Source organism: Pinus tabuliformis, chromosome 7 (genome assembly GCF_031772625.1).
Source record: "Pinus tabuliformis cultivar Carrire ecotype Pingquan chromosome 7, CPIR1, whole genome shotgun sequence".
NCBI classification, from domain to species: Eukaryota; Viridiplantae; Streptophyta; class Pinopsida; order Pinales; family Pinaceae; genus Pinus; species Pinus tabuliformis.
The window spans coordinates 1,605,904,792-1,605,920,142 of record NC_142293.1 but is presented as its reverse complement, the minus strand read 5'-3'; the positions used below and the strand labels follow the sequence as shown (position 1 = coordinate 1,605,920,142).

Genomic DNA, 15,351 nt, shown 5'->3' with positions numbered 1-15,351 from the left:
CTAGATCTGCACAATGCGCACTTACTAGGCCCTCTTCCTAGCCTGTGATCTGTCTTGGGTTCGGTCCATGGAAAACAATGCATCATCTTAGACTAGGAGGTTTTGGATTTAATGTCATCCCGTCATGAGTGAATTGCAAGAACATGTACACAAATAGATCATGGCGAGATGACGAACTGGATGAAGAAGGAGCGAACATGATAGAATACTTACATGCATTTGGATGGATGAAAGAAGCTCAGGAGAAAGGAACACATGCATGTAACCATGTTACAAGACCAAGACCATGAAGACCCCACAACATCAAGCCATGTGGAGGTGAAGATAAAGCACATCCAAGAACACATCCATCACTCAACAACAACAACAACTTGACATTGCCACCACAACCAACGATTTCATGTCAGCAGTTTCATGTCAAGTTGTATCATGAGTTATCAAGGCCACATCACTACCATGGGCCATATCTATTGTAACCGAATGTAATTTAAAGTGAAAGTCCAATGGACACACAATTAAGATGAAGAGACATGTTAGTTGAAAAGTCATAGGAAGTTGAACAATCATGAGGGTAGTCTAAGAGTCATAAGGGTCAAGCATCACCCTTAGCTATATATACCCCCTCATTATATGAGCAAGGGTTTTTCACCTTGGATCCTCCCACGAAGCATAAAGAGCTTCCAGTCATTTCTTTGAGTAGCAAGGAGTGGCTCTAATGTCCTACTATTGGGGCTAGTGATGTATGATGTACATATGTGTCTTGGAACTTTTTCTTAATACAGAAGCCTGTTCAGGCCAACACGTTTTCATGCATGTCTTGTAGATGTTTGTAAGACTATTCTTTTGGCATTTGTAATTCATGTTTGTTTCACATGTACTAAGATAGTTGAACTATTTCGGTTGTTTTAGTACTTACCTTGTTGGGAATGTGTTGTATTGGTTATCACTATTGTCTCATCCTTGTGGACTACTCTGCAGGATATTAGACAAACCTTCCTCACTTACTAGTTATAATGATCGTCACATCCGTTGTGGACTACTCCACTGGATGGTGGACGGGTCTTCCCTTGTACTTTGGTTTTAACGACTGCCACATTACCTGTGGACTATTCCGTTGGATGCTAGATAGATCATTCCTAGTTCATATGTGTCTCTTCCTGGGTGGTACTATTACCTCTCACTTAGAGGCTCACTTTTCTCCCCCTTTTGTGGTAATAGAACCTTGACACAATTACATTACACACTCACTAGACACACTTACCTTGCTTTTCAAAGATACCAGCATAACACTCTCATGTGCTGACAGCTAGAGCCAAGGCAGATTTCTAAGTATATGGAAACTTAGCCTTTATACTAGATGGGACTCCTACACCAAATGGTGTGAGGTCTAGTTGGGACTTCATATCGAGGTGATCCCCTTGGTTGACGGATTTCCAGCACCGTCAACAATACCTAATATACAAGTACAAGAAAACTAACATGAAAGAGAAGGGCTTCCTAAGATTAATTCAAATTGCATTGAAAATCACTTCAAAATTAAGAGGGAATAATGTGAAGATGTTAAGTCTTGCCTAAATCATCTTAGAATAGAGGAGGAGGTCACTATATTAATGCAATTAAAAAATATTACACATCTAAATTTGAGACTAAATCGTGACGTGATAAAGAAGTATATTATGAAAAGGGAAATTCAAACATTGTAAAGAGGTCATTAACCTAAATCTAGAATATTAAAAGTATATTTTTATTAAAGAGGAATACATATACAATTCGTTAAAGAAAAATTAATGTTAATAAAAATATGAATTATATTCATTATCATTAAGAAATAAATAAAAATCCTTCGAGTAATAGTGCCAAGACACCTGCTCTAATTTCCTCTAATCACAACTAGAAATGGTGGTTGCTGGTATTTTTGTCATCAATTTTCACATGTGTCCTAGAGTTATAGTTTCTTCAAGGCACTTTGCATCTTATTTTCAATCTGGAGTATGTAGCTACGGTATATTTTATTCACTATTATGCTCCACTTATGTTGGACACTATAGGAGTGAAGTATTTCTTAATATTGCTATGGTGTTTCTCTCGAGGGCCTTGAGCCTTTTTCTCTGGTTTTTTTCATAGTATATGTGGCCATGGTATCGATGGTATGATGACAAAATCACTTTTGTGACTACTGAAAAATGGTTTTTATGAATCTTCTTGGAGAAATGAATTCAATATTATTTGGCGTGACAATGCACCTTCCTTTTGTCCTTTATCACATGTTTCTATTGGCTTATGGCTTGCAAAAGTTTGGAATAGTTGCATGGCTTGGACATTGGTTTATATAGAACTATTGCCTTGCTGGTTGATGTTATTTTAATGTCTCTTATTGGCATCAATTTTTGTGCAATTCTTGGGTTTTGCAATGATGGTTGTATTATCCTCTGGTACTGTGTGACTTATGGAAAATTGTGGATGGTTTTAGATGACTGTTGGTATTTTATAAATGGTTGTAGCTAATTTTGGGCACATTTCGGTTTTTTATATATGCTTATGGATTGTCGAGTGTGCCTTATAGATATTTGTTGGTGGTTTATGTGCGCTTTACTTGGACATATGTTTTGCGGATATTGATTGCCTAGTTATAGATGGTTTGATGTGATTGATGAATTGTATTTTCCCTTCAACTTTGAGCTTTGTAGATCACTTGAGTATATGTTCATATTGATGTCTATAGACATGGGAAATGTTTCTCTGTTGGGTATGGTTATTACTAGTCTGTTGGATTAGTTTGTCTACTTATGAGTTCGCGATGTCTATAGACATATGCAATTTTACTTTGTTGGATATAGGTATTACTCATTTATTAGATTAGTTTGTGTACTTGTGAGTTTTAGAAAATGTTAACAATATAATCTTCCCTTTGAATATTAATTCAAAATACAATAATTAAAAAAAAAAAAAAATAATGAAAATAAAAAGAAGATTATACTTTATAAATTACATAAAACCATAATATAACTTTAAACAAATTCAATGAAAATAATATTTACCAATTAAGAAGCTTTTGTTCATACATTAAAATTATCTCTAGATAAAGGGTTTAACGAAACTTTGAAAAGAATAAATGGCTTTTACTCAAAATAATTCATAGCCCATTTCATGGAGTCATTAGCAAATTAACATTGGAAAAAGTAAAATGAATATAACTAGTAGTAATGGAGTTGTCTAAACAAAGAACGTTAATAAAGTAATTAGTAATTTAATATTAGAAAAAGTAATATGAATAGTGATAATTATATATGGTATTTTTTCTTGTATATGCTTTTAGTGTAAGAAGATACAGGGAATATGAAATCAAGTCCCATTACCAAATTTTAGTATTTGGAATTGATTTGCAATAGCACCACCAATATTCTATGAAAAAATTCCTCAAAAAAATAAAACAAATTAACCTAATTAACATAAAAAGAAACACTTAGCGTTGTCTAGATACATGGGTAGGCAATGATGAAATATAAATCACACCATTAAAAAGCAGCTGAACCGGACCCTCTGTAAACAGTGGAATTCTGAGAACAAACCAGATGGGGCCATTTCAGGTTACAAATACTTTTCAACTTCATCCACTCACCAGGAAAGATGCTTCCAGCTGTTGAGTACCAATGGACCACAACCATAAAATAAATTAGTACTCATGCAACTCATGCTTTCCTAATTAGTGGATGCATTCAGCACAATTTGAGCGAAGAGAAATCCTAATCTTGCTGGTGATTTTGCACTGGAAAGAGGAGCATTTCTTTGCCTCAAGCCATCAGCGACATGGAAGGCGAAGTTCAGCGTCTGATCGATTTAACGCTTGAGATAAATGTGGAGCTCGCTCGAGTAAACATAACCCTAAAAGTATAGTGAAGGGTTGGCCGGATAAGGCCGGCGAGGCCATAGAAAATTCAGAATCTGTTCGCAGTGATTATGAGCAACACAAAAACTGTCTCACTTGGTGTCCTAAGTGCGTCTGCCGCTACAGAATTGGCAGACGTATTAGAGATTGGAAATCAAGTGTTGCTCAACTCCATTCACAGAGGCAATCTGATTTTCCTCCCAGCGGGGAATACGGGGACCCTACTCCGCGCACCCAGGTACTAGTTCAAAAACCCCGAATCTGGTTCTGGTTTTGTTGTAGACAGAAGGCGATCTGCACAGACGGAGCATGTGGAGAGATTGTTAACTGATGAAGATAGCAGCATTCGAAGAATTGGTATACGAGGTATGGGGGGTGTATGGGGGGTGTTGGTAAGACGTCGCTGCTTGACACCATCAACGACAGCCACCGTGTAAGGGATTCATTTGATCTCATCATTAAGGTAGCTATTTCCAGAAACCATATCCTGCTATCCAGAATTCTTTTGGTGATAGATTGAAATCAAAAGGTTTTCAAGAAAAATCCAATTTTGAAGAGCGAAAGGAAATGCTGCGCTCTTGTTAAATGTGTCTGGATGATATGTGAGCGGAAGATATGTGGACAAGTGATCAGCTTCAAGACCTGGGAGTGTCGTTGAATGACACAGGTTTTAAAATTTTGCTCACCATTCGGGATAAACGACTATGTGCAAGAATGGATGTGGAAGAGACTATAACAGTGGAACCGATGTTGGAACGAGGGTTGGCAGCTGTTTCGTAGCCGCGCATTTCAGAATCGCGATGGAGATGTTGCACATGAAATAGAGGAAGTTGCTAGGGAAATCGCAAAGGAGTGCATGGGGTTGCTGCTTGTAGTGGCTGCTGCAATACGATATTATACTGAAAATTTTAAAGGTTAGCTCAATTGGTTTATTCTTAGTTATTAAGTGTTGGTTATAGGGTCAATTTTTTTTCCTTATGGTTAGGCTTGTTATTGTTAGTATGGCCCATAAACTTTAAAAGATTCATTTGGCATTGCCCATTGATATAACGACCAACTAATTTCCGTGAACCTTGTTATTGTTAGTCTGGCCCATAAGCTTTAAAAGATTCATTTGGGATTGCTCATTGATATAACGACCAACCAATTTCCGTGAACCACTGAAACCAGAGAATTTAAAAATCCGTTTTCTTTATTTTGCAGCTTATGCTGAAGACAAAGTCATCCGTTGTGAAAAGATCATAGACTTGTGGATCGCAGAAGGTTTGGTTAAAGGAAGTGGAGACAGCTATTTGCATGACAAGGGGCGCGAGTTCATCAAACAAGTAGGAATCGTTGTTTGATTGAGCTGGTAGAGAATGATGAGGTGGGAAGGATTTACTCTGTTAAAATACACGATGTGCTTCGTGATGTGGCGATTCGCATCGCCGAGAAGGAGCAGAGGTGTCATTTCAAAGCCGGGCTGGGCATGAGGCATTTCCCCTCTCAGGGAGACTTCGAGGGCTGTGCAAGAATGTCATTGATGAGGAATGCTCTACACTCCCTGCTGTTGGGGAGAATCCTGGTATTAAAGAAATTCCTGGAAGCTTCCTCCCTCCACCAGTAGCCCTCACCAAGGGTCCTCGATCTTAGTGAGACTGGCATAACGTCTCTGCCGCCTTCTATAGGAAATCTGAAATATCTTGCCTGCCTCAATTTATCTGGATGCAAGGACATCTGTGAATTGCCGGAATCCATTGGCGACCTGAAGGAGCTCCAATTCTTGAATGTTAGTTTCTGTGGTCAATTACGGTGCCTTCCGGAGAGGATAAGTGAACTCAAACATTTGAGGGCCCTCGACATAAGCTGTTGCCACAGTTTGGAGCATCTTCCGCGTGGGATATCGGAATTGGTTTCACTGGAAAGATTGAGGATATGGAGGAGAAGCAAATGTGAAAAGAAAGTATGTTTGTTTAAAGAAAGTATGTTTGTTTAAAGAGTTTGTAAAGTTGGAGTAGTTTCAAGTTTTCCCTGTATCAGAAAGTTACTAGAAAGTTATTAGAATATGAAAATATGTTAGTATCAGTTTTTTGATATTGTTTTTTTAATGAGAGAATTATTAGAAGATTAAACTATTTTATTATCAATTTAAATTTAATTTAAAAAAAATTAATTGCAAAAAGCTAAAAATAAAAAATTAATAATCTTATAAACTATTTTTAATCTGTTCATTATCAATTTTTAATCTGTTTCATTATCAATTTGAATGTAATCCAAAAAAATTAAACGAAAAATGAACAATTTGAATGTAATCCAAAAAAATTAAACGAAAAAAAAAACTAAAGATAAAATGAACAATTTGAATGTAATCCAAAAAAATTGAAGCGACTGCCGAGTTGGGTTATTCAATTCTAAAGCTGGCATCCCTACGGCTAGGTCAATGTAAACAGTTGAAATAGCTCCCCGCAGAGTTTCCATGTTTGAGAGTACTATGGATATACAGATGCGATAAGTTGGGGTTGCGAATAGGTTTTCCAAAGCTACAGGAGGTGACACTTCATACATTACAGTCGTTGGAGTGTGTGGGGCTGGGCCAGTGGGAGCAACAAGTGGAAGTGGAAGCTTGGTCATCGTTACGCCCAATGCTCAAGTCTTTACAGGTAGGCGGATGGTCGAAATTGAAGAGATTGCTTGAGGATGGGATGAGTTAAATCATGTCTTTACAGGTAGGCGGATGTTGGAAATTGAAGAGATTGCGTGGGGATGGGATAAGTTAAATCATCTCGAGGAAATAGGAGGAGGTTCCAGAGAATGGTGGGATGCAATCCAATGGGATGATCGCAACATTACGACATCATTTGAAAGTAAATACAGGAAACGACCCTGATTGTATTTGGAGGTATGGAATTAAAAGAGCAATCCCATGGTTGTAGGATCCCAATATTAAGCAGAAAGCAAATTCAAGATTCATTTTTATAGATTGTGCTTAGGTTGTAAATTATTATAACATATTTTTTTTAATTCGTTTAGTTGGTTTAAAATTTAAAATTATATAGATATATTTTTGAATGGTCTTTGATTGTTTTTTATGTTTATAAGTAATATTTTTTTTATTAAATTTTATTATTATATTATTAAAGGGAGGGTAGCATAAGATTTGAACTCAAGACTTCTCTTCAAGTGAGACTTCATTTTCATGACCATTGTCACCTGAGCTATTTTTCACAAGGTATAACTAAAAAATTTTGATAATTCATTAAATAATTTTATATTTGTTTTAACTTCATTATCAAAAAAATTTGATACTTTTCTGAATAATTTTAAATTATAAATTTAATATGGAAAAAGATACACATATGATATTTGATAATTTTTTGAATAATTTTAAATTATAAATTTAATATGGGAAAAGATACACATATGATATTGTGAGTTAAATATTAATTAGGTCAGTGTACATCCATCTTAAATCTAGATTAACCAAGCATTTGGAAAAATCTAGTTCAAGTTAATTTTTAATCTTAATCATATATAATTAAAATATATCATTTTATTTTTTTTAATGTTAATATTGACTTTAGGACAACATAATAATACATCACATAAACTTTACATAACTATTTCTTACCATTTCTTTGTCATACTAAATTATAAAGCACTTCTCTCCCCAATAAATTTAATATAAAAAATATAACCATATATATGGTAAATAAAAAAATGATTAAATACATTTCAATTATAAATTATTATAATACATTATTTTAATTATTATAATTTTTTATGAAAAAAAAACAAACTAAATATTACTATAAAATTTAATTTGATATTTAAAAATATTTGAAAACACATAAATATATTTTTGAATAATTAGTTATTTTCCCTTTTATATCTCCACATTAAAGAATGGTTTCCTTCAAATTCTATTCTTTATCTTTAACCATTGTTTCCTTCAAGTTCTCTTCATTATCTTTAACAATTGTTTCCTTCAAGTTCTATTCTTTATCTTTTAATCTTTTTAATTGAAGAATTTCATTTTATTAAACTTTTTTAAATTATAAGTTTAATAGAGAAAAAAGCATATGTATATGATATTGTTAATGATAGTTTTTTTAATTATTATTAATTAATATTATAAATTAATTTGTCTTATTATTAATTAATTAATATAATAAATTATTATTAAATTGAGAGATATTTTATAAGTCAAAGTAAAAAAGTGCTATTAAATTGAGAAACACTTTACAACTAAGATGTTTTAATGAAATATTGAATGAATAAAGTGTTAAATCTAATAAATAATAATAATACAATGTCCATTTATATTATATACATTATGGTAGAGATGTTGTTTTAGTGAAGAGTTAAATAATAATAATAATATTGTGTATTCAATTGAAAAAAATAACAATAATAAAAAATAATAAATTTTCTCGTTCCAATTTGTTATATTACAATTTTGTTTTTATTAATAAAATTACAATTAATAAAAAAATCATCACATTCATATAACATTAAAATAAGTTTAATAAGGATTCTTCATATTTCTAAATATGATATTTCAAAACTATGTATTAAAAGTTAATTAATAACCATATAAAAATTGAGTACTTACATTAAACTCTTTTTATACATATGTGTTAGGCATATTACATTAAAAATTAAAAATATATTGAAGAAAATTGTCTTTCACTCTCTTTCTCTCAATGTGTATGTGGTTGAAGTTCAAAGATTCTTGTGACACTGTAGCCCTTGGCTAGTCCCATGTCTGTCTTCTTCGTGTTTGGTTGCAACTTTTGGCCGATGAAGCCTTGATGGAAAATATGATCCATCTATAAGGAAAGTTTTGGTCCAACCATGTACCTGTGTCTAGTTTGGAACCTCATGCCTATACTCAATATTATGTTTTGGTGTTTTCAATCTCATCCAACTAGTAGAAATGGAGAAGGGAAAAAAATTTGAATGAGCAAACCTAAATCAGATATCTTTATATGCTTCTCTGAAGAAACAACCTCTCCTACTCTCAATAAGTCAGGATCCCTCTTTCGTCCCCAAAATAAATAAGTGTTGATCCAAAGGTCTCTTTAAAAAATAACAAAGGAGAAAGAAGAGAAAGGCTTCCTCTGCATAGAGGTGAAGCAGGCAACTCCATTGAGGTATTGTTCAGGCTTGCTAGTAGTGGAGCAATTCTTGTGTGCCCATATGGCTCCACAGGGGTACTATCCAGTCTTGCTGGCAGCAGAGCAACACCAAAGATGAAAAACTATACTCTGAAAATCTTAAGCTCGCGAGCCAAACTACCCTTCCCAATCCAAAACACTATGATTTGGTTGAATTTCATGTTGTGTTCAACCGAGTAGTTACAAAGGGGACCATGTCAGCCCATGGGGCAAGTGGGAAATCCAAAGCAATCAACACGATGAATCAATACTCCCTAATGGACCAACGCCCTGCACTAAAACGAACCAAGGTAGAGAAGTTGGATTTAAACTAGTGTGTTGCCAAGTGTTGTAGCGGCTGCAACACCCTCCAAAATTTTGGCTTATACTTAAATTTTGGAGCCCACTGTTGATCTCGTGATCGTTTGTTCCTTATTCACTTATTGGTAAGATGATGATCTCAAGCTCCCCTCTTCGATCTTAAGAGTCATTCATGTTTTTATCTTTATATAGTATGTTTCATCCTTGGGCTGGGGATTATCGCTTGTCATGCAAAGGGAATTTTGTTTTGCTTCAAGAGGAAATATTTCTAAGAATGGGTTGTCCTTACCACATAGACATGTTTCTCAATCATCTCGTGCACTCTTGCACAAGTGTCGTCTTTATCCTCTGAAATTCTATCATCGAAGTCGCTCTTATGGTAAGCTTCCACAAAGGTTGTTGCATTAAACGAAGTATGTGTTATATGTTCTATATGGTCTATGTTGTATCACTAAGTGTTCAAGTGTGTGATCATAGTCAAGTTCTATCACTTTCAACATCAGTTCCATTGATCTCACACTTAGCCAAATTATGGAGTTTCCTTAGCAACCCAGGCTCATCCAGCTTTCCTAAACTACGCACTTCATGTATACAACCCTCACGCTTTTCCCTCAGCTGTTAGAAACTTTTTCTTAATACATAAGCCCGTTCAGGCCAACACGTTTTCATGCATGTCTTGTAGATGTTTGTAAGACTATTCTTTTGGCATTTGTAATTCATTTTTGTTTCACATGTACTAAGATAGTTTAACTATTTCGGTTGTTTTAGTACTTACCTTGTTGGGAATGTGTTGTATTGGTTATCACTATTGTCTCATCCTTATGGACTACTCCGCAGGATATTAGACAAACCTTCCTCACTTACTAGTTATAATGATTGTCACATCTGTTGTGGACTACTCCACTGGATGGTGGATGGTTCTTCCCTTGTACTTTGGTTTTAACGACTGCCACATTCGCTGTGGACTATTCCGTTGGATGCTAGATAGATCATTCCTAGTTCATATGTGTCTCTTCCTGGGTGGTACTATTACCTCTCACTTAGAGGCTCACTTTTCTCCCCCTTTTGCAGTAAGAGAACCTTGACACAATTACGTTATGCACTCACCAGACACACTTACCTTACTGTTTAAAGATACCAGCATAACACTCTCATGTGCTGACAGCTAGAGCCAAGGTAGATCTCTAAGTATATGGAAACTGAGCCTTTATACTAGATGGGACTCCTACACCAAATGGTGTGAGGTCTAGTTGGGACTTCATATCGGGGAGATCCCCTTGGTTGACGGATTTCCAGCACCGTCAACAATACCTAATATACAAGTACAAGAAAACTAACATGAAAGAGAAGAGGCTTCCTAAGATTAATTCAAATTGCATTGAAAATCACTTCAAAATTAAGAGGGAATAATGTGAAGATGTTAAGTCTTGCCTAAATCATCTTAGAATAGAGGAGGAGGTCACTATATTAATGCAATTAAAAATATTACACATCTAAATTTGAGACTAAATTGTGACATGATAAAGAAGTAGATTATGAAAAGGGAAATTCAAACATTGTAAAGAGGTCATTAACCTAAATCTAGAATATTAAAAGTATATTTTTATTAAAGAGGAATACATAATACAATTCGTTAAAGCAAAATTAATGTTAATAAAAATATTAATTATATTCATTATCATTAAGAAATAAATAAAAATCCTTCGAGTAATAGTGCCAAGACACGTGCTCTAATTTCCTCTAATCACAACTAGAAATGGTGGTTGCTGGTATTTTTGTCATCAATTTTCACATGTGTCCTAGAGTTATAGTTTCTTCAAGGCACTTTGCATCTTATTTTCAATCTGGAGTATGTAGCTACGGTATATTTTATTCACTATTATGCTCCACTTATGTTGGACACTATAGGAGTGAAGTATTTCTTAATATTGCTATGGTGTTTCTCTCGAGGGCCTTGAGCCTTTTTCTCTGGTTTTTTCATAGTATATGTGGCCATGGTATCAATGGTATGATGACAAAATCACTTTTGTGGCTACTGAAAAATGGTTTTTATGAATCTTCTTGGAGAAATGAATTCAATATTATTTGGCATGACAATGCACCTTCCTTTTGTCCTTTATCACATGTTTTTGATGGCTTATGGCTTGCAAAAGTTTGGAATAGTTGCATGGCCTGGACATTGGTTTATATAGAACTATTGCTTTGCTAGTTGATTTTATTTTAATGTCTCTTATTGGCATCAATTTTTGTGCAATTCTTGGGTTTTGCAATGATGGTTGTATTATCCTCTGGTACTGTGTGACTTATGGAAAATTGTGGATGGTTTTAGGTGACTGTTGGTATTTTATAAATGGTTGTAGCTAATTGTGGGCACCTTTTGGTTTTTTATATATGCTTATGGATTGTCGAGTCTGCCTTATAGATATTTGTTGGTGGTTTATGTGTGCTTTACTTGATCATATGTTTTGCGGATATTGATTGCCTAGTTATAGATGGTTTGATGTGATTGATGAATTGATTTTCCCTTCAACTTTGAGCTTTGTAGATCACTTGAGTATATGTTCATATTGATGTCTATAGACATGGGAAATGTTTCTCTGTTAGGTATGGTTATTACTAGTCTGTTGGATTAGTTTGTCTACTTATGAGTTCGCGATGTCTATAGACATATGCAATTTTACTTTGCTGGATATAGATATTACTCATTTATTAGATTAGTTTGTCTACTTGTGAGTTTTAGAAAATGTTAACAATATAATCTTCTCTTTGAATATTAATTCAAAATACAATAATTAAAAAAAATAAAAATTAATGAAAATAAAAAAAAGATTATACTTTATAAATTACATAAAACGATAAGAAAAATATATAACTTTAAATAAATTCAATGAAAATAATATTTACCAATACATTAAAATTATCTCTAGATAAAGGGTTTAACGAAACTTTGAAAAGAATAAATGGCTTTTACTCAAAATAATTCATAGCTCATTTCATGGAGTCATTAGCAAATTAACATTGGAAAAAGTAAAATGAATACAACTAGGAGTAATGGAGTTGTCTAAACAAAGAAGGTTAATAAAGTAAGGGAGTTGTCTAAACAAAGAAGGTTAATAAAGTGATTATTAATTTAATATTAAAAAAATAAAATGAATATAATCGTGATAATTATATATAAGGTATTTTTTCAATCAAGTCTCATCACTAAATTTTAATATTTGAAATTGATTTGCAATAGTACCACCAATATTCTATGAAAAGATTCCTCGAGAAAATAAAACAAATTAACATAATTAACCTAAAAAGAAACACTTAGCATTGTCTAGATACATGGGTAGGCAATGATGAAATATAAATCACACCATTAAAAAGCAGCTGAACCGGACCCTCTGTAAACAGTGGAATTCTGAGAACAAACCAGATGGGGCCATTTCAGGTTACAAATACTTTTCACCTTCATCCACTCACCAGGAAAGATATGCTTCCAGCTGTTGAGTACCAATGGACCACAACCAGAAAATAAATTAATACTCATGCTTGCCTACTTAGTGGTGGATGGATTCAGCGCCTCAGCACAATTTGAGCGAAGAGAAATCCTAATCTTGCTGGTGATTTTGCAGTGGAAAGAGGAGCATTTCTTTGCCTCAAGCCATCAGCGACATGGAAGGCGAAGTTCAGCGTCTGATCGATTTAACGCTTGAGATAAATGTGGAGCTCGCTCGAGTAAACATAACCCTAAAAGTATAGTGAAGGGTTGGCCGGATAAGGCCGGCGAGGCCATAGAAAATTCAGAATCTGTTCGCAGTGATTATGAGCAACACAAAAACTGTCTCACTTGGTGTCCTAAGTGCGTCTGCCGCTACAGAATCGGCAGACATATCAGAGATTGGAAATCAAGTGTTGCTCAACTCCATTGAGGCAATCTGATTTTCCTCCCAGCGGGGAATACGGGGACCCTACTCCGCGCACCCAGGTACTAGTTCAAAACCCCGAATCTGGTTCTGGTTTTGTTGTAGACACAAGGAGATCTACACAGACGGAGCTTGTGGAGAGATGGTTAACGGATGAAGATAGCAGCATTCGAAGAATTGGTATACGAGGTATGGGGGGTGTTGGTAAGACGTCGCTGCTTGACACCATCAACGACAGCCACCGTGTAAGGGATTCATTTGATCTCATCATTAAGGTAGCTATTTCCAGAAACCATATCCTGCTATCCAGAATTCTTTTGGTGATAGATTGAAATCAAAAGGTTTTCAAGAAAATTCCAATTTCGAAGAGCGAAAAGAAATGCTGCGCTCTTGTTAAATGTGTCTGGATGATATGTGAGCGGAAGATATGTGGACAAGTGACCAGCTTCAAGACCTGGGAGTGTCGTTGAATGACACAGGTTTTAAAATTTTGCTCACCATTCGGGATAAACGAGTGTGTGCAAGAATGGATGTGCAAGAGACTATAACAGTGGAACCGCTGTTGGAAGACGAGGGTTGGCAGCTGTTTCGTAGCCGAGCATTTCAGAATGGAAATGTTGCACATGAAATAGAGGAAGTTGCCAGGGAAATCGCAAAGGAGTGCAAGGGGTTGCTGCTTGTAGTGGCTGCTGCAATACGATATTATACTGAAAATTTTAAAGGTTTGCTCAATTGGTTTATTCTTAATTATTAAGTGTTGGTTATAGGGTCAATTTTTTTCCTTAGGCTTGTTATTGTTAGTCTGGCCCATAAGCTTTAAAAGATTCATTTGGGATTGCCCATTGATATAACGACCAACCAATTTCCGTGAACCTTGTTATTGTTAGTCTGGCCCATAAGCTTTAAAAGATTCATTTGGGCCATTGATATAACGACCAACCAATTTCCGTGAACCACTGAAACCAGAGAATTTAAAAATCTGTTTTCTTTATTTTGCAGCTTATCCCGAAGACAAAGTCATCGGTTGTGAAAAGATCATAGACTTGTGGATCGCAGAAGGTTTGGTTAAAGGAAGTGGAGACAGCTATTTGCATGACAAGGGGCACGAGTTTATCAAACAACTAGGGGATCGTTGTTTGATTGAGGTGGTAGAGAATGATGAGGTGGGAAGGATTTACTCTGTTAAAATACACGATGTGCTTCGTGATGTGGCGATTCGCATCGCGGAGAAGGAGCAGAGGTGTCATTTCAAAGCCGGGCTGGGCGTGAGCCATTTCCCCTCTCAGGAAGACTTGGAGGGCTGTGCAAGAATGTCGTTGATGAGGAATGCTCTACACTCCCTGCTGTTGGGGAGAATCCCGGTATTAAAGAAGTTCCTGAAAGCTTCCTCTCTCAGTTGCCCTCACTGAGGGTCCTCGATCTTAGTGAGACTGGCATAACGTCTCTGCCGCCTTCTATAGGAAATCTGAAATATCTTGCCTGCCTCAATTTATCTGGATGCAAGGACATCTGTGAATTGCCGGAATCCATTGGAGACCTCAAGGAACTTCAATTCTTGAATGCTAGTTTTTGTGGCCAATTAGGGTGCCTTCCGGAGAGGATAAGTGAACTCAAACATTTGAGGGCCCTCGACATAAGCTATTGTCACAGTTTGGAGCATCTATCGCGTGGGATTTCGGAATTGGTTTTACTGGAAAGATTGAGGATATGGAGGAGGAGAAGCAAATGTTAAAAGAAAGTATGTTTGTTTAAAGGGTTTGTAAAGTTTGAGTAGTTTCAAGTTTTCACTGTATCAGAAAGTTATTAGAATATGAGAATATGTTAGTATCAGTTTTTTGATATTATTTTTTAGTGAAAGAATTATTGGAAGGTTGGACTAATTTATTATCAATTTGAATCTAATCTAAAAAAGTTGAATTGCAAAAAGCTAAAAATAAAGAACTAATAATCTTATAAACTATTTTTAATCTGTTCATTATCAATTTGAATGTAATCCAAAAAAATTAAACGGCAAAAAATTAAAATAAAAATAAAAAACTAATAATCTTATAAACTATTTTTAATCTCTTAAACTATTTTTAATCTCTTAGAGTTCGAC

At 35.0% G+C, this 15,351-nt stretch overlaps 1 protein-coding gene and 1 long non-coding RNA gene across 2 annotated transcripts; both read left to right on the top strand.

The window, feature by feature from the left end:
• Window positions 1–3,573: 3,573 nt before the first annotated feature.
• LOC149254288 (uncharacterized) lies at window positions 3,574–5,229 on the top strand. Its single transcript, XR_016266283.1, has 2 exons — window positions 3,574–4,800; window positions 5,090–5,229. It is a non-coding gene; the product is annotated as an uncharacterized LOC149254288 (long non-coding RNA).
• An 8,451-nt stretch (window positions 5,230–13,680) lies between these two features.
• On the top strand, window positions 13,681–15,050 carry LOC149254287 (disease resistance protein RPS5-like). Its single transcript, XM_089454748.1, has 2 exons — window positions 13,681–13,975; window positions 14,253–15,050. The coding sequence occupies exons 1-2, from the start codon at window positions 13,681–13,683 to the stop codon at window positions 14,660–14,662; spliced, it is 705 nt and encodes a 234-aa protein (XP_089310874.1). The 3' UTR covers window positions 14,663–15,050.
• Window positions 15,051–15,351: the final 301 nt, after the last annotated feature.

Bases quoted from the DNA above. Each gene is read 5' to 3' on its own strand.
- LOC149254287 (XM_089454748.1), top strand. From the start codon at position 13,681: ATGTGGACAAGTGACCAGCTTCAAGACCTGGGAGTGTCGTTGAATGAC. The intron at 13,976-14,252 runs GTTTGCTCAATT...TTTATTTTGCAG, and splicing joins TTATACTGAAAATTTTAAAG to CTTATCCCGAAGACAAAGTC.